Source organism: Suncus etruscus, chromosome 2 (assembly GCF_024139225.1).
Source record: "Suncus etruscus isolate mSunEtr1 chromosome 2, mSunEtr1.pri.cur, whole genome shotgun sequence".
NCBI lineage: Eukaryota > Metazoa > Chordata > Mammalia > Eulipotyphla > Soricidae > Suncus > Suncus etruscus.
This window is the reverse complement of record NC_064849.1, coordinates 88,311,455-88,337,239: the sequence shown is the minus strand read 5'-3', so window position 1 is coordinate 88,337,239 and position 25,785 is coordinate 88,311,455. Positions and strand designations below refer to the sequence as shown.

Below are 25,785 nucleotides of genomic sequence, written 5' to 3'. Positions count from 1 at the left end.
ATGGAAAAAATACTCAAGGAATGCAAACAGATAAAAATAGAAGTCTTTGATAAACTCAACAGAAACAAGATAAGAATTACTGGAGTCCCAGAGACCCAGGTAGAAGATTTCCAAGAAGAATCAACTGTCGAAGACATCATCAAAGAGATACTCCCAGAGTTAAAGACTACATGCAATCAAATCCTGCATGCCTGAAGAGTACCAGCTAAAAGAGACCCAAAGAAAATACCCCAAGACACATCCTTGTTACAATGACAAATCCCACAGATAGAGATAGAATATTGAAAGCAGAAAGATCAAAAAGGAACATTACATTCAAAGGAGCATCCCTAAGACTTACAGCAGACATGTCACAAAAAACTCTCAAGGCCAGAAGACAGTGGTGGGATATTGTGACAAGACTGAATGAAATGAATGCCTCAATGAAAACACTACACCCAGCCCAACTCATGTTCAGGTTTGAAGGAAGAATACATAGCTTTATGCATAAACAACAGCTCAGAAACTTCACAGATGATAAACCAGCTTTAAAGGAAAAACTGACAGGTCTACTCTAAGACAAGAGAGATCAACAAACACAGCAAACATATCTACAAAGATGACATTAAATTCTATGACAATCATCTCCCTCAATGTCAATGGACTAAATTCACCAATTAAAAGACACAGAGTGGCAAAATGGGTCAAAAAGATGAATCCAACCTTCTGCTGCCTACAAGAAACACATCTGAATAGTTAGAACAAACAGAGATTCAAAATCAAAGGCTGGAGGAAAATCATCCAAGCAAACAACACCCTCAACAAAGCTTGGGTGGCCATATTAATATCTGATGACACCAACTTTATACTCAGAAAAGTGGTAAGGGACAAAGATGACACTGTGTACTAATCAAGGGATATGTGTAACAGGAAGAAATCAGACTATTAAACATATATGCACCCAATGAGAGACCAGAAAATTATCTAATACAATTACTGACAAATCTGAAAGAAGAAATCAATAATAACACAATAATTGTTGGAGACCTCAACACAGCTCTATCAACACTTGATAGGTCAACCAGTCTGAAATCCAACAAAAACATATGAGCCCTGAAAAGAGTAATGGAAGAAAGAGGACTAGTAGATATATATAGGACACTCCATCCCAAAATACCTGGATACACATTCTTCTTCAAAGTACATGGGTCATTCTCCAGGATAGACTACATGCTGACAAATAAAACATACCTCCATAAAATCAAGAGGGTACAAATCTTGCAGGCTACCTTTGCTGAGCACAAGGCTCTGAAATTAGATGTGAACTATGAAGACACACAGAAGAAAAACTTTAACAATTGGAAATTAAACACCCTACTACTGAACAACCAGTGGGTCCAAGATGAAATCAAAAAGGAAATCAAAATATTCCTGGACACAAATTATAATGAAGACACAAACTGCCAGAATCTATGGGACACAGCAGAAGTGGTCCTGAGAGGAAAATTTATAGCTCTACAAGCATACATCAGGAAGGAAGAAGGGGCATACCTGAATAACTTAATGATGCAGCTCAAAAAATTAAAAAATGACCAACAAAAGGAACCAAAAATAGGGAGACAGAAGGAAATAACAAAGTTGAGAGCAGAACTCAATGAAGTGGAAAACCAAAAAACAATCCGAAAGATCAACGAAAGCAGAAGTTGGTTCTTTGAAAAAATAAACAAGATTGATAGACCATTGGCAAAACTCCCAAAGAAAGAGAGAAAGAGAAATCTGATAACCCGTATTAGAAATGAAAAGGGGGATATCACGACAGATATTGCAGAGACCCAAAGGGTAATCAGAGACTACTTTGAGAAACTTTATGCTACTAAACATGAGAACCTAGAAGAAATGGATAAATTCTTGGACACTTTTCAAATCTTTCAAGAGGAGCTACTACCAATCCTAACCAGGCTCTTCCATGAAATTAAATAAACAGCTACCAAACAGCTTTTATGAAGCCAACATTACCTTGATACCAAAACCAGACAGAAATGCAGCCAAAAAAGAAAATTACAGACCAACATCCCTGATGAATGCTGATACAAAGATCTTCAACAAAATCCTGAGAAATAGGATACAATGCATCATCAAGAAGATCATATACTATGACCAAGGAGGTTTCATCCCAGAAATGCAAGGATGGTTTAACATCCATAAATCTATCAACATCATACACAACATCAACAAGAAGAAAAATAAAAATCACATGATCATATCAATAGATGCAGAGAAAGCATTTGATAAGGCCCAACACCCATTCTTGATCAAAACTCTCAGCAAGATGGAAATGGAAGGAACCTATTTCAATCTAGTTGAAGCCATCTACCACAAGCCAATGGCAAATATTATCCTCAATGGAGAAAAACTAAAAGCCTAAAAGCCTTTCCTCTAAATTCTGGCACACGACAAGGCTGTCCGCTCTCACTACTCCTCTTCAACATAGTATTGGAAGTACTTGTTATTGCAATCAGGCAAGAAAAAGGAAATTCAGGAAGAAATGAAGCTCTCATTGTTTGCAGACGACATGATACTCTACTTAGAAAACCCTAAAGACTCTACCAAAAAGCTTGTGGAAACAATAGACTCATATAGCAAGGTGGCAGGCTACAAAATTAACACACAGAAATCAATGGCCTTGTTATACACCAATAATGATAGGGATGAGAAGGAAGTCAAGAAGGCAATCCCATTCACAATAGTGCCACACAAACTCAAATATCTTGGAGTCAACTTGACCAAAGACGTGAAGGACCTATACAAAGAAAACTATAAAGCCCTGCTCCAAGAAATAAGAGAGGACCCACGGAAATGGAAACACATACCTGGCTCATGGATTGGCAGGATTAACATCATTAAAATGGCAATACTTCCCAAAGCATTATACAGATTTAATGCTATCCCCTTAAAAATACCCATGACATTCTTCAAAGAAGTGAATCAAACACTTATGAAGTTCATCTGGAACAATAAACACCCTTGAATAGCTAAAGCATTCCTAGGAAAAAGAAAAATGGGAGGCATTACTTTCCCCAACTTTAAACTGTACTACAAAGCAATAATTATCAAAACAGCACAGTATTGGAATAAAGACAGACCCTCAGATTAGTGGAATAGTCTTGAGTTCTCAGACAATGTTCCCTAGACATACAATTACCTAATTTTTGACAAAGGAGCAACAGGGAGATGCAAATCAAAACAATGATGAGATACCACCTCACACCACAGAGATGGGCGCACATAACAAAGAATGAGAACAATCAGTGCTGGCGGGAGTGTGGAGAGAAAGGAACTCTTATCCACTGTTGGAGGGCATGCCATCTAGTCCAACATTTATGGAAAGCGATATGGAGATTCCTCAAAAATCTGGAAATTGAGCTCCCATTCGACCCAGCTATTCCACTCCTAGGGATATACCCTAAGAACACAAGAACACAATACAAAAACCCCTTCCTCACACCTATATTTATTGCAGCACTATTAACAATAACCAGGCTCTGGAAACAACCAAGATGCCCTTCAACATACAAATGGCTAAAGAAACTGTGGTACATATACAAAATGGAATATTATGCAGCTGTCAGGAGAGATGATGTCATGGAATTTTCCTATACATGGATGTACGTGGAATCTGTCATTCTGAGTGAAATAAGTCAGAGGGAGAGAGAGACGCAGAATAGTCTCACTCACCTATGGGTTTTAAGAAAAATAAAAGTCATTTTTGCAACAATCCTCAGAGAAAATAAGAGGAGGGCTGGAACTTCCAGCTCACTTCATGAAGCTCACCACAAAGAGTGGTGAGTGCAGTTATAGAAATAACTACACAGAGAACTACCATCATCATGTGAATGAATGAGGGAAATGGAAAGCCTGTCTTGAGTACAGGTGGGGGTGGGGTGAGATGGAGGGAGATTTGGGACATTGGTGGTGGGTATGTTGCACTGGTGAAGGGGGTGTTCTTTACATGACTGAAACCTAATCACAATCATATATGTAATCAAGATGTTTAAATAAAGAAAAAAAGTTTCAAATAAACAAAATAATTATCCATGTCATTCACCAATATTTTTATTTACACCATAGGATTATATCAACAGTTAAATATACTTTTCCAAAAAAAAAAAAACAAACATTAACAGCATCATGTTAATAGAAGAATGCCTTTGCACATAATACAACAATGTCCTGTTTACTTTTCAGCTATCCAGGCATGCCTTATAACTTTCTCTAAAATATCTTATGCTCTTTGATAAATATTAACATTTCTACCCAAATTTGCAACATTTTCATTGTTTTGCCTTTTTGGTTTCTCTGTTGGGGAAACTGTACCCAGTGCTCAGTCTGGTGCTGAGCTTTAAACTGTACCCTGGTGCTCAGGTTTTATCCTGGCTCTGTGTTCATTAATACTCCTGACAACCTAGGGGACCATATGTGGAGTTGTTTATAGAAGTCCTTTATCTGCTATACTATATTTCCAGTCCTCTCTTGATGTAATTTTCTTGTCAAATTAATTCCTCTTGTACTATATTTTGTCACTTATTTAAAATCAATGGCCAATCAAAACTTCCTGGTCACAGCAGAATAAGAAACAAAAACATGACAGAAGAGATAATACCATGGGAGAGTCACTTGCCTTATCTCTGGCTGACCTATATTTAATCCTTTATACACTATATGTTAAGCTAAGCCCACCAGGAGTAATTATTGAGTATAGATCCCATAGTAAGCTGTGAGCAAAGCTGGAGGTGGCCTATAAACAAATGAAAAGAAAAAAAGACATAAGTCAAGAAAACAAAAATCTTGACAATGGGGAGTATGATGAAGATTTGCTCTACGTTTCTATTATTTCCAGGAAATAATCAGAAAACCTCATGAATAGATGGGTGGCCTTGGTACACTAATCAAATAATATACCCTGTAGGTATAATTGTATCTCAGTCAGATTTTCTACCTATTCACTGTTTTTATCCACAAGACCACCTTGGACATGCAATCTATTCACAGTTCCTTTGTCTACTTTCTTAGGCATCTTCTCCTAGAGGGACACTTTTGAGTGTCAGAAACATTGATCCAGTCTACAAATGAAGAATTTCTCAAACACTTTGTTGACAGCTGAACCATATAGATGATTTCCTAACCTGACTTGAATGTGCTCTTCCTTGATTGCTAAATAAAACACATTCCTTACAGGTAAGAAAAAAAAAGCAAAACCAGGAAAACTGGGGGAAAGTGACTGTCTTTAATTATAGTATTCAAACTGTAGCTCTGTTAAAGTGTTTACAGAATTGAACAATAGCTCCTCTCTCACCATCATGATTGCTAGTCCAGATCTTATATAACCAAGTACATAATGCTATCCTAGCATGTGCTTATAATAAGCGAATAAAATAATTTTGATCTTCCATCTCTATCACCTTTTTATTTAAAAGAACCATAATTTTAATCCATTTTATTTAAATTGAAAAATTCAGATTTTATTTTCTTAACCATTTAAAGATTTTTTGTGACCACACTCAGCAATGATCAGGAGTTACTCCTAGCTCTGTGCTCAGGAATTACTTCTGAAAGGGCATGTGGGAATCACATGGGATGCCAGGGATAAAACTCAAGTCAGCACTTTATCAGATAGTCTATTGATCCAGCCTTACTTAACTATTTTTATGGAAACATGGTGGAGTATGAATCATTTTAATTGTGATTAGTTATATGGTTAGTTTTTGAAGTGCATTCTTCTAACTCCAGCTAGAAACATTGCCCGGAAGGTCAATCTTTCTTGTCTGGTATATTACTGAATATTATTGTATACATTAATTGCTTAGCCATATGAATATATTTTGACAGTATATTAGACTTTCTTGTTTTGTTTTATCACCACACTCAGAATGCTCAGGTATTGCTCCTAGCTCTGAACTCAGGGATCACTCCTGCTGGGTCTCATGGAATCATATGGGGTGCTATGACTTGTCTCAGGTCAACTGCATGCAAGGCTAGCACTCTTTCTTACTATACCAGTTCTTCAATCCTCTAGACCAGTGGTCCTCAAACTATGGCCCGCGGGCCACATATTGTATTTGTATCTGTTTTGTTTCTTTATTGCAAAATAATATATATGCAGTGTGCATAAGAATTCGTTCATAAGTTTTGTTTTTACTATAGTCAGACCCTCCAATGGTCTGAGGGACAGTGAACTGGCCCCCTGTTTAAAAAGTTAGACTATATATTAAGGTAGACACTTTTTCGAATCTGCCAAAACTTCAAGAAGGAATTTTTATTGTAACAATCACTTTTCATTTTCAGGATATGTTCGTAGATACCTAAATGACACACACAAAACCTTACAGGATCAAAATTAATTACATATATCTATATAGTTTGTTTCAGTTAAGGTAATATAGATACTAGTAGTATCAATAGTAAAGCAAAGTTCGTATTTCTCCATCACCACTGAAGTACCAAAGACAACAGCACTATCTTTATGCCTTTTCTAATCCTATCTTGATAATAAATTGATAATGAATGCCAACACATCTCAAAAAATCATGATTTCCTTCCAACATAATGGAGTCATCCATATTCCAAGAGGAAAAATGAAAACGGTCCCAGCATGTCCATAACACAATGCAATGACTCTACCTGTTCTTTGACCGAGGCCAGGATGGCGGAGGTGGTTTCTGCTTCGGAGCCATCGCCGTTGGAGGTGTTCAAGCCAGGACTCAGCGAGCTGGTTTTCTCAGAGGCTGATGAAGGCTGGTCAGGAACAGGCATAGCTCCTGTAATGCAAGAAAACACGCTCAATGCAATAGGTGTGTGGGTTGCTAATACACACAACTAGCAGATTATTTGCAAATGTGTACTTCAGAAAAATGAAAATTATTAACCATAGAAAAGCAGAAAACTTGCTTGGAAAAAGGAGACGGTCTGAGCATGAAAAGAGGTTTCTCCCATATAAACATCAAACCAATTTCAGAGCCCACTCATGACTTACTTACTTACTATTACAAAATAGACAGACAACTAGCCTACTCCACAATATTTACCAAGTTCCTATTCTGTGATCACAGCAGAGAAAAGCTCCTTAACTATGACAAGACTTATTGGCCAAGGTTTATTCTCAGTTCATTCATAAAAGAAAAAGAAACACAAACAATATTAACCTAAAATATAAACAGATACGTGATTCTCTGAAGTACAAGTTTCTCAAGATTTTTTGCTTCATTATACTTGTTTTTTTTTACACAACTGAATAACACTGATGGTTTTGTTACATGTATTATCTGGGGATGGCCATTAGAAGAGGAAGTAATAATTAACTGAGAGTAATTTTTATCAACACACTTCAAAATCACTACTCCAATAAAATCTGGGGGCAGATAAACATTATTAACACAGAGCTATTCTGTGTCATGTGTCTCCAGGAGTCAGTGCTGTGGGAATCTCTAAAGATAGTTCTGATAAGGTTGTTGTAGACCCTCCACAGTGACTTAATTTTATAACAGTGCTAATACTTCCTGATCCACTACATTCAGTCAGTAATGTAGGTTTATGCACCGCTAAAGATCCCTATTACAAAATTTTGCTTAAGGTGTTCATCAGAAAGCAGACATTTCATGTTTTCTTCCACTGAATAATCCAAATTAGTTTGGATTTGTTTCTATTTTGGAAGCAAGTTTCTTATAATATTACCAACAGGAATTGACACAGCATTAGAAAAATAAAACCTGGTGCAAATATAGATCAGATGGAAGGGTTTGGGCAAACAGTTTTAGCAAGCAGAATTGGAGTAAAAAGTAAGAATTAAATTAAATGGAAATTGACAACACTCAACCATGGCCAAAAGCTGAAAGTAATTCAGAGGACAATTATCTACTGGATAAAGGCAAAATATTTCAATCGTATAATCACATACAATCCTGCTCTCAACTTGCTCTTCTATGTAGTTTTCCTCCTTGACCAAACCTCTTATTTTTAAGAATGTAGATAAACCAATGCAGAGATTTCAATAGCAGAGATTTCAGAGATAGGGCCAAAAGTCAAAGGCCAAAAAAAAATAAAATAAAAGGAAAGTGTTGGGTTACATCTTATTTTACCCAAAACAAAGATCATCCCTGGTATCTTTGTATCTGTTTGTTTACAACTTAGTTTCTCTCAAAACAAAAATTGTCCTATATGTAAACCTAGACAGGACAGGCAGAATAGCCTGAGTTTACTGACCCACATGTCGGTGGTCTCTGTACTCAATAAAAACAGTTCTGGCAGGCAGCTTACTGGAGATACAAGGTAAAAAAAAAAAAAAGCCAGACTATATGTATTTAATCCTCAGATTAGTTTGGAATTTTTTCATGTGTGATTCTGATTCAGACTCATACACCTGAGGTTGGAGATACGGCACGTGGAGTGATTTTACAGAAAAGGCATATTTATGTGGGGAATCTTTGATGAGGGGAAGTTTGCAATTATCCTCACTTCCTGCCATGTCTACGGCTCCCAAAGAGAACCACTCACAAGAACAAACTCTCTAGAAAGCAGAGCCTTAACTATGTAATATGATTCTTTTTTTTTTTTTCAGTGTCTTCTCAATTTTACTCACCCCATCAATACCAAGGCACTGGTCCAGCAAAATTCTCTTTGTATTCTTTGATAAAGAAATCTTCAAACATCTCAAAATTATTGAGCAATAAAAAGAGATGAAAAGTAAGATTAAAATATACTGTGATGATAGAACTGTAAGAACTGCTAGGAGAGAACATGTGGTTCATGCTCATGGAAAGAAAGGAATCCAGTTGATTTCAGGATTAGAATTGAGCAGGTGGCCACTAAAAAGGAGGCCTAACCTGTGTAAAATGAAGAAAGAAATCCTATTGATCCCAGGGTCAACACTGAAGGATGGTCATTAACCAGGAAACTAATACTGCATGAAATAAAAAATGGAATGAAAGGAATGTATATATGGTAAGAACATAGCTAGATGATCCCAGGGTGTGAACTGAGAGAATGGTCATGAACCCACAGGCTGAAACTGGGTCAGTGGCTGAAATGTGAAACAAATTAAGAGTAGGAGAAATTCAGCAAACTTGTGAATTTGCTTTGCTGAAAACAACAAGCCATTGATAAAAATTCTAAGAAAACCAAACTTATTTTAATTAATATCTTTATTTAAACACCTTGATTACAAACATGATTGTGGTTGGGTTTCAGTCATGTAAAGAATACCTCCCTTCACTAGTGCAACATTCCCATCAACAATGTCCCAAATCTCCCTCCTCCCCATCCCACCCTGCCTGTACTCTAGACAGGCTTTCTACTTCCCTCATTCATTCACATTGTTATGATAGTTCTCAGTGTATTTTTCTAACTGCACTCACCACTCTTTGTGGTGAGCTTCATGAAGTGAGCTGGAGCTTCCTCACTCTGGAAGCCCTCCTCTCTTTTGTCTTTGAAAATTATTACAAGATTGTCTTTATTTTTCTTAAAACCCATAGATGAAAGAGACTATTCTGTGTCTATCTCTCTCCCTCTGACTTATTTCACTCAGCATGATAAATTCCATGTACATCCATGTATAGGAAAATTTCATGACTTCATCTCTCCCGACAGCTGCATAATATTCCATTGTGTATATGTACCACAGTTTCTTTAGCCATTCATCTGTTGAAGGGCATTTTGGTTATTTCCAGAGTCTGGCTATTGTAAATAGTGCTTCAATGAATATAGGTGTGAGGAAGGGATTTTTGTATTGTATTTTTGTATTCATATTGTATTTTTGTATTCTCTAGGAGTGGTATAGCTGGATCAAATGAGAGCTCAATTTCCAGTTTTTGGAGGAATCTCCAAATCGCTTTCCATAACGATTGAACTAGATGGCATTCCCACCAGCAGTGGATATGAGTTCCTTTCTCTTCACATCCCCTCCAGTACTGTGTGTTCTCATTGTGCACCAATCTCTGAAAAGCACAAATTTTTTTCCTTTATTTAAACATCTTGATTACATATATGATTGTGATTAGGTTTCAGTTATGTAAAGAAACCCCCTTCCCCAGTGCAACATTCCCACCACCAATGTCCCAGATCTCCCTCCATCCCACCCCACCCCCACCTATACTCCAGACAGGCTTTCCAGTTATGACAGTGAGAGAAATAGATTGACAACTTCGGAACACTACAGAGCAAGTCTTCAACAGTTTTCGTTTTCCTAATTTCCCTTTTTGTCATATACCTTACAGTGACTAGAAACTTCTAGAATGGTGCTTTTCCTTTACCTTTAATCAACAAGCTTTAAGTCAAAACTCATGTTAGCTTTCTCATTTCCCTGGACCTCAGAAGGAACTAAGAAGAAAATGGTGAGCATCGTGTATGACCTTATTTATTCCTATCCTCTTCCACATAACTCTCTTTTTCTGTAATATAAACATGTTCACACAATTAAATAAAAATTTAGCATCATTCTCATATTAATGATCTTATTCATTCTCCTTCATCAACCTTATGCCAAGTGAGTAATGGCCAATAGAAAATTGTAAGTATTGCCTTTTTTGAACACATATATGCAATGCAGTCTCTTATCATTGAATTCAATTTAGCACAATGTGTTTTTGTGACCTCTCTTTCCATTGGCATCATTTATAAAACTATTATGATGTACAATTGAAAAATAGGTAAAACACTGTATTATTAATAGTAGATTTGAAAGAATATGTGTTTGTATAAATTGTTAACACTGAGCAGCAATGTTAATGGTTGTACTCTGCATACAAAAATATATCCATCTTTGCTCCGACCTTAAAAAAATTTAATTACAACTTGTCCTGATAATACAAACAATAGAATAATAAATAGTTGTCAAATCTCAGTGCAATTAAGGCTGAGATTCCATCTATCTTGGTCTATGTTCAATTTCCTGCACCTAGCTCAGTCCCTAATGCATAGCAGCTAGTTAATAAATATTTGTGGAGTTAATGCATGAACTATTAGTGTAAAATCAATTATGGCTGCTTACTCTAGCATAGAACATAGGTAAAAATAGGCTTTGCATTAGAATGCTTCACTGAAGAGTATTGCAGAGACCTTATTTTCATGCAAGAGAAAAGCTTTTCTGAAAACCTAGTGTAGTTAGGTTTAGACTTTGTCAAACTAAATAACAAGGTTGATGGCTTCCCAACTAAATCCATCAACTAGGCTTGATGCTTCTAGAACTTGTTTGCTGCACCTCCTCAGAACCTGCAAACAAAAGCTGGAAGAATGTCTCCTCAGCATAGATGAGATGGATAAGTACCAACCCCCACCAAGGAGCTATAGAGAAAAGCAGGGCAGGTTAGGAAATAAAGAAACGTTGGCTGGGACAGAGCAAGAAGAGCTGATGTGGCACAAGGCAGTGCAGATGGCATCAGAGCACGGTGTACATCTGTTGGGGAAGATGGAAGGATGGCCAGCAGCTGTAATTGGTGGTTGGGGCCCAGCCTGGGAGAGAAACATTTTGTGACATAAAGGAAGCTTGAACATGGACCACATTTATGGGGGGTCTCCCAGTCTTTGCTGCTAAAGCACCACAAAAATAAACCCAAAAAGCATTTAAAGAAGGTGCTTTGACAGCAGAGAAGCATAGAGGAGAGAACTGAAACTGTTCCTTACAACTTTTACTCTGGTCCCTCTCCAAACATCAGATGCCAGAGCCCATTCAGGAGCGGGTCACATGGGTGTCTCAAAGTAGGTCTCCTGAAAGTTCAGACTGTGATTGGGCTGGCCAATTCAACTGGTCAGCATAAAGTTCATGAGCAAGAGTAAATGCTGAAAGACTGAGACAGCACTGGTTGGAAAGGCAAAAGGTGGTGGGCATAGAAGGAAGGATCAGAATCAGGGATGGAGGAAAAGCACAGGGAGCAGGCACTTTCTTTGTATGTGGCTGATCCAGTTTCACCCCGACATAGCATAGTGTCCCTGGACCATTTCCAGGAATGATTCCTGAGCAAAGCCAGAAGCAAGTCCTGAAAACCACCAGTTATAGGAGGGAAATGCCCAAGCTTTTTAAAGTATAAACAAAAGTAAAAACAAAGTAGAAGATCTGAATCTATTAGTTTCAGAGGAACAAGAATCTGGACAATTTAGTTGGAGTTCATGAAAGTTCAGGGTGAGTCTGGAAAGACAGAAAAGGAAATTGGGCAGAACAGCCACTTTGTAGGGAGATCTATGAATATGGTAGGCCCTAATGACTTTGCCTATGTCAATGATCCTGAACTTCAACTTGATAATTTTAGAAAATACATAATTTACCACATGCAGCATGTTATTCACAAAGGAGGGGAATATTTTGCAACCATGATGAGCAGAATCCCAGGGATGCAGTTTTACCAGCTTTTCCAAGCAAAATTTCAAGGATGTCACCTTCCCTCTTCTCTCATTGGACACTCTCCAGACTCTCAAAGTCAAAGCCACCATTTCAAAGAGCAAATGTGCAAAAACTTACTAATGTACACCAGCGACTGAGATCTCACACTTGATGCCCTTACTACCAGTACCTGTTGCAAACTGCTCCTTGGATACCCATAAAATTAGCCACTTCTCCCTGACATCTCACCTCTTGGCAAGTCAGTCACAGAAATAACTCCTCCCAATTCTTTACTCTTTCTATAGGGATTGGAGGTTTCCCACAACCCACTGTGTTCAGAACCTACTTCTGATTTGCTCAGGGATACCTTTTAGCAGTTCTTGGAGGACAATACATGGTGTTGGAAATAATATCAATGCTTAACAAATGCAAGGAAGAAGCCTTAGCTTCTATACTGTCTGTCTGGTCCCTAACCCCTTCCTAAGAGTTAGAAAATGTGCCTGCAGTCCCATTGATGTAAAATCACATTTTCTCACTGAAACTAACTTGTCAAGATGCAAAGCCTTACAACATGCAATGCACGAGTTCACTTAATATAAATGTCACTGGTTGCCCTGAAAATTGATGGGCATTCAATAAGTGCAATGTGTTGCTTTGACAATAATATGCTCTGAAGATCTCTGAGGCTTCTCCTTTGGGTACAAGGTGTCTCCTCTATCCCCACAGTCATGCATACTTTCCCATCTACCTTCCACCACACATAAACTCAGCTTTTCTACAACCAAACACATCTTACTAAATCATAATCTGCATGTAATAATTTCCCTCCCTGGGGTCAGAGCATAAGCGGTAAGGTGTCTGCCTTGCCCGCATTAGCCTAGGAAGGACCACGGTTCAACCCCCCAGCATCCCTTATGGTCCCCCAAGCCAAGAACGATTTCTGAGCATATAGCCAGGAGTAACCCCTGAGCGTCACTAGCTGTGGTCCAAAAACAAATACAAATAAAGAATTTCTCTCCCTGCATATTCTTATTTTCTCCCTGTCTTGGCTATCAAACTCTTTTTCCTCTTGCATCCTCACATGTGCACATCTTCCTCTCCAGATCATATGAATCACTTCCTCCTAACTTGAGCAATGAGAATCCTCCTCAGGCACTACCTTTATCCAGAGCTCTAATGATCTTACTTCTTTCAGAATTTTAAAAATCTTTTAATGTTTTTAAAATTACATGCTTGTGAAACATAAATGTGGACCTATTTATCCTTCAAGCCATTGGGATAGATTTTGTGTCAGCTGTACCTGAAAGTCTTATTAGATCTATAACAAACTACCTAAAAGCTCAGATTTAAAAAAAACATTATGTATTTTAGCCTTTGTCTCATCATTAGTTGACAAATTATTTGAACTGCAAAATTGGCGTATTCATATTTATAATCTCAGTGCTTAGGAAAATACTTGGAAAGAAGTGGATACATATTATATGTATTATATAAATTAAATATATATTATGAGTATTAATATTAAGCTATAATATGTTATGTGCATTAAAATAGATATGTATATAATTTATGCATATTATATACACTAAATACATATTATATAAATTAAAATAGATTTAGGGAAACATTACAGTGTGAAAGGTGCATGCCTTGCATACAACCAGTCTGATTTTTGATCTCCAGAATTGTTCCTCAAGTACCATCAGGATTGATTCCTGAGCTCAGAGTCAAAAGTTACTTCTGAGCACAGCTGGGTATGGGCCAAAAACAAATAAAAAATAAAATAAACAAACATCTATAAATTGTAACTGGCCTTATTTGAACATGTCAATAAATTCTTCCTTTCTTCACAAGAATAATAATTATATAAATGTTCTATAATTATGCCCAGGCACATAAAATTAGAAATATTTAAATTAATAAAATTTGATCATCTATAATATTAAAGCAAGATTAATATTTTATACAGTACATATGTATGAATTATATATGCATAATAAATTATTATAACATATAACATATAGTTCTACACATGAATTGCAAATGACTATATATTTGTTATATAAATTGTATGTTATGTAATAAATATAGTCATATCTGTGTCCACAATGAGACAGGAGCTATAGCTCTATAAAATAATGATTATGATTAAAGAATATAAGCCTCTTGGGCTCATATTCACTGATAAACAGACACTGAGTGACTTTGTAGCCAATAGTCCTCCTAGCTCCTTCACAAACTCCAAAGCATTTTCCACAGCCAATTCCATGGTGTGACTAAATGACTGGGACATTTCTCCCTGTGACAGAAACATACAGCCTGAGATTCTACAATTACAGATCCAACACAAAAGCAGCTAAGTTACACCAAAATTGAAACAGGCACAGCAGCGTACTGAGAGCACTCTCTAAATAGGAGGGGGAGTTCTGATTAAGTCTGTAATAAAGAGGCGAAGTGACAGACAGTGCATGATGGTGAAACTCAAATTCAGCAGCTTAGCACAGCTCCTAACATAGTCCTCCTTACACAATACACTGTACTTGCCCAATATCCCAGGAAGAAGTTTCTCCTTCCCAGCTCCTAAAGATATAGAATTCCTAGTGCACAGGTGCATGCACAAAACTCCACATAAATGTCTAAACCTACAAGTGGCAAAGCAACAATCTTCTGAAATATCATGCCCCCAAAATACCTTAAACTAGTAATAATTTTCCAGTTTAGATTCTTCTCCTTACTCATTAACTGGCACTCACACTGACGACTGCAAACCATATTCTAAAACCAACCCTCAGTCACTGAGGCATTTTAAAGTACCAACGCAGGGAATTTCAAGATCCATGAAGCAGAAAAGTCCCAACACTGAACACAGTCATTAGCAGTCCTCCACTTCCCTATTCTCAAAAATACTCCAAATAGACAGGCCCAAGAAACAGAGGCCAACAGAAAGACCAGCAGCAGGCTTTTTTTTTTTTTTTGACTCAGAAGTACCATTTCACTACAGGTCAGTGTGCCCTGAGGGAAAGAGAACAACCAAGATCCAAGATGAGGGCAGCAGTCTTTCAGACACTGCAGCTGTGCTCTGACCAGCCATGCAGCCCCAAGAAACTGAGGCAGAGAGAAAGAGTGGGATCTTCTTTAACTCAGAAGAGACATTTTCACTCATGAGCCCTACAACAGCACTAAAAAACAATAACAACACCATCACAGTGCAAAAGTCACAATGATAAAACAACATAGAGTTCACCATACTTAGTAAATGAAGACAGTAGTTCTGAAGACCCTACTAGTATAAGATACTGACTGATATGGCCTCTCTGATAAGGATTTTAAAGAGGGAATATTGAGAATGTTTAAGGAACTCAAAGAAATCATGGAAAAGACAGTCAATAAGATTCAAGAAGATATGAGAGAAGAAATGGAAAAATCCTACAAATATTCATTAAAATACTGGATTTCAATTCCAACTTTTCCTCGCAGAACTGTGATCAGTTGGTAGACACTAAACTGCACATTGAAGAAACAGCCTTATTCCTAAGTCAGTGCACTTAACTGATCACAGCATGGAAACCATCAGTGAGTGTTTTAAATCTAATTGTGCAACACAGCTTACTTCAACATAACCCAAGTTGCTGACCAGGAAATGTTTGAAAATAAATACCTTCATTGACCCTAAAAGTATAGAATAATGATAAACTGAAACATCATGAATCTTCAACATTTTCAAGATTTTGGCAAAACCTTTAATCACAGAAAGGAAATGGTGGGATTTTAGGTAATGCAACAAAGCTATTATTAAACAGACAACTTCAAGGAAATAAGAAGAGTTAATTAGTGATCAAATCTAAATTATATGTATATGAGAGACTATAATGTGCTTCTGAAGATTCTAAAGCAAATGTTTATTAAATATGTTTATTAAATATTACATATTGAGGATTCAAAGAAACTAGTATATAATTAAGAATTAAATCTTAACTGATGAATAACTAAATGCTGTGATAAGATGACTACTAGTAAGCTTATTTGGGGCCTTTTCCCCCATTTTTTGTTCTGTATATTTGGAATCTGGGGGATATATATAGTTATATAGTTATATCCTACTGATTTTTTAAATATAATTTTTATTTTGATCATAGTGGCTTACATATTGTTGACAATAATATTTTAGGTACATATTTACATAAAATCAGGGGGGATTCCCATCACCAAATTGTCCTCCCTATACCTCCATTTTTGTCCTACATCCCATATCCTCTTCCCTCACCCCCAGGGTTGCTAGAATATGTGGTCCCCTCTGTATCTAGCCTACTACTTAGTAGTCTTGCACCTGGTTGGTCCTGGTGCCTCCCTTATTTCCCCCTCTAACTGGGGGGCAGTATCCTACTGATTTTATCTAATTATTTCATTAACATAAAACCCTGAAAGTCAGCAAATTATTTCAAAGGGTAGATTTTTCTTCTTTTTTCTACCTTAACCATTATTAAATATAATTGCACTATGACTATGTGTGAGTATGCACATATGTTCACAGACAAGCAACTACTCAGGCTATTGTTAATAATATATAGAATTCATATGTAGGGGCCGGAGAGGTGGCGCTAGAGCTAAGGTGTCTGCCTTGAGTCCCATATGGTCCCCCCAAGCCAGGGGGTGATTTCTGAGCGCTTAGCCAGGAGTAATCCCTGAGCATCAAATGGGTGTGGCCCAAAAAAAAAAAAGAAAAAAGAAGAATTCATATGTAATTGGAGATTGCAAGAATCACAGAGTAGTTATATTTGACAATTTTTAAAAGTCATCAATACTAATTATTTTTAGTTAGATACTGTTTTTCAAAGGCTTTATTTTTTGTATTACATAAAATAAAATAAATATTTTCCCTCAGGGAAATACAGCTTTTATTTTCCCGGCACCTTTTCAGGCATCTGCTGGCCATTTGTGCTACTTCACTAGAACAATGTCTCATCTATTCTCCTACTGATCAAATCATACTTGAACATGAAGAATTCATCTAACAAAAAGCTAACTTTAACCACCAAGACACATGAATCATTTTTCACTCTCACTTGTCCAAAAGGATTGTTGTATTTTTTCTTAGCATTTTTGCCTTTTTCCGGTGAGTACAGACAAAACTCTGGTCTTTGAGTGAATATCTAATGTAATAATTAATTTAATAAGTCATAGTGAATTTAATAACTTCATAGTGAGAATGTTGGGAAATAAGACTTCAGAGCAATGAGCATCAAGGTGGATCTCAGATGTGATAGGTCAGCAATAAACTTCCTACTTTAAGTTCCTCTGATTAAGTTAGGATTGTAAGGGTTGGGAGGTAATATTTCCTTTGCATCACAAATCCATTTACCACAGGAAACTTGTTACTTTCATTGCTTATTTAAATAGTTTTAAACAAGCCCTAGAATTAGTCTTTAAAGAACTAATTACATCAGAGGAGGAGGAGGAGGCAACATAGCAACTATGAAAGCAGCCAAGATGTCAATATTTTGTCATGATCTGTAATTCTGGCATCTTCTCAGAGACTGGGCTGGTTCGGAACTCCAAAGGCAAGTCTCAGCAAAGGTGTCTGGAATGTTTTCTCTTTTACTGATCACAGGTCATCATGCCCCAATTTATATCTTTGATTGGAATCAAATGCTCTTTAAAAATAGAGCAGTTTTCACTTCTTAAAATACAGTAAGTCTAGTTTTGTACTGTATGCAAAATGCTAATTTCCCTCCTAATAATACTGTCCTAAAGTGGGCCCATCTCTCTCTCTCTCTCTCTCTCTCTCTCTCTCTCTCTCTCTCTCTCTCTCTCTCTCTCTCTCTCTTTGAGCAGTGGGTTCCCTAGAAAGATATTTAGTTACTATAGAATGGTTCAGAGTCTAAGAATACAAACAAATTGAAAAGGAGATATGCCTGGTCTTTCCAAGAAGAAAATGTGATTTTTGCATACAGACAGAAAAACATTAAATATCTATTAACTGGATAGGAACTTTATATTTTTTGTATGGCGATATCTGGATTAGTTTTTGTAGAATATGAGGTCTATGAGTAAACCTGAATATATCTACATTCGATTTCTTTTTTTATAGGGACCCTACCTTGCAGTGCAAGTCAGCACTCTTATTTATTTATTTTTTTGTTTTTTTGCGCCACACCCGACAGTGCTTACTCCTGGCTCTATGCTCAGAAATCACTCCTGGCAGGCTAAGGGAGCCATATGGAATGCTGGGATTTGAACCATCATCCTTTTGAGCCTAAGGCAAACGCCTTACCGCTGTGCTCTTTCTCCTAGCCCCACAAGTCAGCACTCTTGGATTTGGGGGACCCATGGTGTGATGGTATTTAGGAGCCAATAGTACAGTGTATTAAACCCAGGACCTTGCACATAACTAGGCATGTGTTCTACCACTCTTCAAGGTCCTCTTCATAATTTTTAAAGGGGTAGGGAGCTGTGACACACCCATTAATGCCTAGGAACAAATCCTGGCTCTGTGCTCAAGAATCACTCAAGGATCAATAAAATCAAGTGCTCATGGGACATTATATGGTAGTGTGGATTAAACTAGGGTGATCTGATTGTAAGGCAAAAGAATTGTTTCCTGTCCTTTCTCTATGTCCCCTTTAAATATTTTTAATATAATGACAAATTCTCTAAATCTGTAAGAGATTATCAATATGTAAAACTCTATTCAATTATAAAAAGCAATTCTACTCTTATTATTTTGTTTGTTTTCTTATTTGTTTGGGGTTCCACACTTGGTGGTTTTCAGGGTTTACTCCAGGCTCTATGTTCAAGAATCTCTTTTTAGATAGCATGGAAGTGAGGCATTTGCCTTAGATGCAGAAGGACGGTGGTTCGAATCCCGGCATCCCATATAGTCCCCTGAGCCTGCCAGGAGTGACTTCTGAGCGTAGAGCCAAGAGTAACCCCTGAGCACTGCCGGGTGTGATTTCCCTCCCCCCAAAAAAACAAAAAAACAGAAAAAAGAATCTCTCCTTAAGGAATGCCATTGATCAAACCTGAATTAACTGTGTGCAAGACAAGCAACCTACATACTATTTCATTGCTCTGGCCCAAATATTACAGTTTTCAAGAAAAGTAAAGAATTTAAAGTTGTATATTTTTAACAATGAGCATGTGTGAATTATTAAAAGAATGGCATGAACATTTTTATATACAACTATATGATGGTTTTAAGACTAAATGACCACAAGAAATGAGTGCTTAAATGAGGAAATGTGATAGGCATGATGCCCCTTCAGAAACAATACTGCAAACCACAGTGTCTAAGAGGAAAAAAATGAGAGAGAGGGAGGAAGAAAAAGATGAGGAGGAAAAAGAGGAGAAGGAGAAAGAAGGTCTCCCAGAAAGACCCAGAGGTAAGAGGGCAAGGAAGAGGATGTGTGGATGTGGAAGAGGGGGGGGGGGGGAATTGGGGACATTTGTGGTGGTAAATATACACTGGTAAAGCAATTTACACACTCACTATATGACTAAATCTCAAAACTGTGGAAAAAAAATCCCAACTATTATAAAAACCTTGTCAGCTACCATGTTTAAATAAAGTAATTTTTAAATAAAAAAGAACATGTTCAGGGGCTGGAGAGATAGCACAGTGGTAGGGTGTTTGCCTTGCACGAAGCTGATTTGAAAAGAAGGTGGATCGAATCCCAGCATCCCATATGGTCCCCCATGCCTGCCAGGAGCGACTTCTAAGCACAGAGTCAGGAGTAACTCCTGAGCACCTCCAATGTGACCCAAAATCTAAAAGAAAAAAATAACATATTCAAAAGCCATAGAATTAACTGAGATGATTGGAGGGAGTGGGGTGGTAGGGCTGAAAATAAACACTACAAATATCCAGAAATAGTATGATTTCTTCCCAGTGTCTGAGACTCCATACTCAAAAGAAATGTCAATTTAAAATCATAAAAGTTACAAGGAGGCAACAGGATGAAGCAGGGGCTATGAAAATATTCTTTTGAAAGTCTAAGGGGTAAAATCATATTTAGGTCAATGACACGGGTCCTAACATGGGTAGTCACAGGTACTATTAAACTAAAATCAAATGGACACAGCATTTAGGCACTAAGAAATGACTTCAGTCATTCTAGATGAGTTTTTTCACTGACTGGCTCCAAGTTCTTGATTCAGAGGGCTTATTTTATATTTTTTTATGCTACACCCACAGTGCTCAGGGCTTATTCCTGACTCTAAGCTCAGGGTTCACCCTTGGTGGGCTCATGGGACCAAATACGATAATGGAAATTGAACCAAAGTTGGCCTGTACATGCAAGGCAAACACTCTCCCCAGAGTTTTAACCAATCAGACTTTCAATACTTATTTGCTGAATGAAAAAAAAATGAATGAGTGGACAACGGGCAAATCAATGATGTTTATCCTATTCTTTCAAAACAATGTGACTATAGCATAGGCCTTTTCATTTTATGAGTTTTCTTTTTATTTCTTGGTCTGAAATGATTTACTCACCAGCTCAATTAGCATTTATTATTTTAATTTAGAAGCAAGTGGCGACTAATATTTATTAGTGGAATGCCCAGCATTCTACCACAGAGCACAATGTTGAAGTTTGAAAGCACCTTTTGTTTTTCAGATGCCTGTCTATTTTCCTTGGTAACTCTGTGTGTGTGTGTGTGTGTGTGTGTGTGTGTGTGTGTGTGTGTGTGTGTGTGCAAATACTGCACAAGGCAATGCAGTCTGCCAGCCTGTTTTTATGAAATAGTAATTACTCTGAGAATGATGTGAAATTTAAATTGTACAAGTGACTGAATTTCAATTTAGAATAACCAAATCTACACATCGTCTTATTGGAAAATCATTATCTAATTTCTGGGCACCACACATATAATTTGCACAATTGAAGGAGAAAAAATGCCTCTCAATTAACTTTTCTTTTTCTGTGTCAATCTCTCTGAACTAGGGCCCTAGGATTAAAGTTCTGCTGATGATATATTGAACAGACTGATGGAGATATGGTGAGGCACATTCATCAGAAATGTGCAGATTTTATTTTTCATAGCTTGCTTTACCTAGTCACATTTTAATCACTGTGTAGACATCTAGAAAAAACAATAAAATGTTTATTTATAATGTCATCTACTAAGTATATTCCATAGCACAAAAATACATCATTAAATTCAAATAATCCAAATCACTTCATAATTATTTAGGTATGAAAAAGCTCAGAACATGTGGTACGACCCATGTTCGGTCTGAACTTTTAGCAGCCTCATTCACCTTACCCCCTTATTCAAAGGGACAACAACTATGTCTCCAATCAGTTCAGTCCCCAATAATGAGCACCTTATAATCATCACCAAAAATCTTTAAACTAAAACTGTTCATTTTAATAGAGTAATGCATAGAATCATAATTATCCATTAGGCATAATAATTGGTAATTAAAGAGAGCCAAAAGGAATTTGTAAAAAAAAAGGCTATATTATTATTAAAAATTAGTTAACCTGTGGCCAGTGCTAAAGCACAGTGGGGATGGCATTTGCCTTGTACAGGCCAGCCCAGGTTCGATCCCTGCTATCCTAAATCATCCCCCAAGCTTGCCAGCAGTAGTATCTGAGTGCAGAACCAGGAGTAATCCCTGAGCACCTCCAAGTGTGTCCCCTCCAAAATAATATTAAATTGAAACTTTTCAGGCCAGGATCAAACATAGATTCTCATTGCTGCACTGAGAGAATGACTCAGAGGAAAACTATGCATCATCACATTTGTGTGTGTGTGTATGTGTGTTTTCTATGAGAGAGAGATTTCCTCTTAAAACACAAAAATCTCTCTTCCTTGATATAACTGGGTAAAATATCCATTCTTTTTTCATCTGGGAGTCCCTACAGTCAAGATGGCCTATAAGTCTCTCCATGTTCCTTCTTGGCACAGAGCAAAATGCCCATTAGCACATGGAGCAGACTAAAGGAAAGCAAGGATTCTGTGCAGATACATTTTATAAATGGGAGGTTAATGAGGCATAAAGGAATTAAGTCACATTTCAAGGTCATACCCCATGTCTTTAATAGAGCAGCGAATACAACCATAAGTTTTGCCTATTAGATACATACTGTGATGTCTGAAGGAAGCTTTCAACCATACACAATAAACCAAAAAAAAAGTACTTGGCTAGGAGCAAGCCTCCTTGATGTAATAAAAATCACTTGATTATCTAAAACATAAAATGATCCAAAAAAGAATGATTTCAAAAAGTCAATGGAAGATGAATCAAAGAGGCACTGCAAATGACTCAAATGATCCCTGAGTCTGGATAGATGGCTGCATTGGGATCTATTTCTCCTTTGTTGGATGGGATGCATGTCCTTGAAAATAACCCTGGGAGTTAGTTCTAGAATATCATGAGCTCCAAGTTTAGTTGTCTGGGCAGAAGACACTACAATCAAGAAGTACATCTTCTTAGCTGCCAGCAGTGCCCAAACACTGATCTCTGTCTTATTTGTCTTACTTTCTTCAACTTTTATGAGTCTCTAAATTCAGAAATTACACAGAAAATGTATCAATAGAGTCCTGGATAAAGGAAAGCTTCAAACATCTTTTCTAATTGCTGCTAGTAACGTCTTGTGAAAAGTAATAAAAGTAGAAAATAAAACCTACACTTTGAGTTAGTTATTTGTGAGACAAGTCAAAACCCTGTTAGGAAAACAAGAAAAAGAAATTCTTTAGGCTCTTTCATTGTAGGATAAGATTTCTCCTTTACTAGTTATTTGGCTTCTCAATATCCCAACTGCCTGGGTCCACTGATTGGAGCAACTCATTTACAGAAGAAAGAGTGATTTTGCATTGATTGTCAAGTTTGACAAATTGCCCTTCAAAAGACTTTCCAATGAAGAAGAGAAGATGGGCCAGTTTCCATATTACATTAAACATACCAAACTAGGAAATTCACTTACTTCACTTCAGACATCTTCATTGCAGGGTGAAATACCTTTTCAGGGTGAAAATGAACAAAATAATTTCAGCATGTTGGTTTATGCCTAAACTATAATCTTGTTTTCTTGTCAGTTGAATTTTTACTTGAGATTTCAGGAAGAAATCTTTGGTTACATGAAGATTCCTAGGTTCACAATCAAGGGTATCAAGCCTAGTTGCCAGAATAACCTAATCCAAAATTCCCATGGTCTAACTTCCAGGACTTGTATATGTTCCATAGCAAGATGATTCCATATGCAAGGAGGGAAATTTTTAATTAGCTGATTTCCAAAAAAAAAAAAAAAAGATTATTCTGACTTATCTGCTGGGCTCACTGTATGGAAAAAAATCTCTAAGCATGGGAACAAGATGGCAAAAAAAAATTAGAAAATAATATCCAGTAATGGCAGAAAAGTTGGACTGATGGGATTGTGGACTCTGACAATGGAAGGGAAGAAGAAATGTCATTAAAGTAATGAATTGTGCTGGACCTAGGAATTATCTGAAATTCAGCTGAATGTTCACTTGATTTATAGTTGAATTTGATCAGGACATGTCCAAGTCACTGTCTCAAAACAATGTTGCTTTCAGAGTCCCAGAATTCTCTGTTTTATTTTTCTAAAATTCTGCTCTAGGGCCACTTTCTTTTCTGTTAGAAACATAGTCTTTTGTGTGTCCTTTCTGATTACCCTATTGTGCACCTCATAGTGCTCCAGCCAATGTTTTATCCCTTAAGCAAATCAGTAGTTCTCAGCCTTGTAACCTATGGTCCTCATTGATAGTTTTGATTCACTTAGGCTATTTAACCTCTTGAAGTGAGATCATTAGTTCTGTGCTTATTTTTACCCACCAGGCAACAGACTTGGGCCAGTTTGCAAGAATTGCAAATAATAATAATGTTATTGCTGCTTAACACATAATACTCTTGAGTCATGGACTCATATGATTACAAGTGTTGTATACAAAAATATTGGTGTGTGTCTATATATATTCTTAGCCTAAACGATGGTTTCTATTCCTGCCTCAGCAGCTTTGCAATAATTCTCTTATTTTCACCTGTCTACAGGGACCAAAGTAATGAGGACTGAATTAGCTGATGGAGCCACTAAAATTTATTTTTCAAGGTCAGACACACCATTACACAAAGATATAAAAAAGTGTTACAAAGTGCTACCATTTCTAGTGGCATTGGAGAAGATATGGTACTGCCATATTCAATTTTGGTAAATTCCTTGAAATATAAAACTGGTGCTTTAACCACATTACTCTGTCATTGAGAACACAATTCATACTCAAGTTGTATGTTCCAGTAAGTGAACTCAGAAAATTGGAAATGCATTTATTTCAATACTATATTTGTCACTGGCCATGGGTATTCAACACATCATGGCAGTCTGAGTGAATACCAATCAGGTAGGAAGAACTGGGGTAAGAAAGTTACTGTGATGGGAGATGCAGTTTGAGCCATTATAGGATCAAAATGGGAAGCTTGGGAGCCATTTTCCTGACTCGATACCAGATCTGGGGTAATGGAAGTAATGGAAGAACATTCTTGACCCTTTCACGTAGGTGTTGACCATCACTTCTGATTCTCTTCTTCTCTTCTCACTGTTAAGATATAGCAACATGAAATATTCAACCTACACTTTCTTTTAGAACCATGTCTGGAGTCAGAGGATCAATAGGAATAAATTATGAGAAAAAACCCAAAGCTAATAAATCCCCATAGCACACCAGTATAGCCAGGAATGTGGCATTTCAGTTAGTCATGAACTCAGCTGAAAGCTTTACCCTAGCACACAATTGCGGGTCAGGGGTATCATCAGTATTTTATGTGCTTCCTTCCTTCCCCATGTTAGCACACCAGCAGCTTAGAAAATCACCAAAAGCTAAAAGAAATTAAATTTTTGTAACAAACTCAAGCATATAGGAGAAACCCAGTTAGAGAGGGCAGCATTCCCAAAAGTTAATGCCATGCAGAATTTGTACATCTGAATAGGACAGCCCATACCATGAAGGAATGGCAGAAAATCCAATGCCAATTAATGATTGAGGGATCAAGAATGAGACAATGTGTGCATGTTGCTTCTGTGTCTCTGTTCAAAAATTTCTATTAGGCAGAACAATAGTACAGTAGATAAGGCTTTCACCTTGCATGTGGCTGACCCAAATTTAATCCCCAGCATCCTGTAAGGTCCCCTGAGCCCCATCAGGAGTGACTACTAAGTGCAGAGCAGGGGATAACCCCTTAATATCACCAGGTGTGTCCCCAAAACAAATAATTCTTACTGTTTCTCTCCAATTGCACTTCCTGAAAGGCAGAGTTTGTGCCTGAGCTGTCTTAATGTCTAAAGATCAGTGAGTAACTGGTACTCCCAGAAAAGCTTTACAAGGGAGCCAACAATGGTAGTGATGTGTTTCTACAGAGCTAGTGAGCTGTGTGTTCTTACTGCCATGTGAATCTTTAACCAAATGTTTCCCACCTCTCTTTA

At 37.2% G+C, this 25,785-nt stretch overlaps 1 protein-coding gene across 4 annotated transcripts in view; it reads right to left on the bottom strand.

Moving 5' to 3' along the window:
- The window catches only part of CTNND2 (catenin delta 2), a 974,640-nt gene that overhangs the window by 782,044 nt on the left and 166,811 nt on the right, over nt 1–25,785 (bottom strand). For all 4 annotated transcript variants that reach the window (XM_049767900.1, XM_049767903.1, XM_049767899.1 and 1 more), the window contains exon 2: nt 6,658–6,794. In XM_049767900.1, the coding sequence (XP_049623857.1) occupies nt 6,658–6,794 (137 nt within the window). The remainder of the gene's footprint in view (nt 1–6,657; nt 6,795–25,785) is intronic.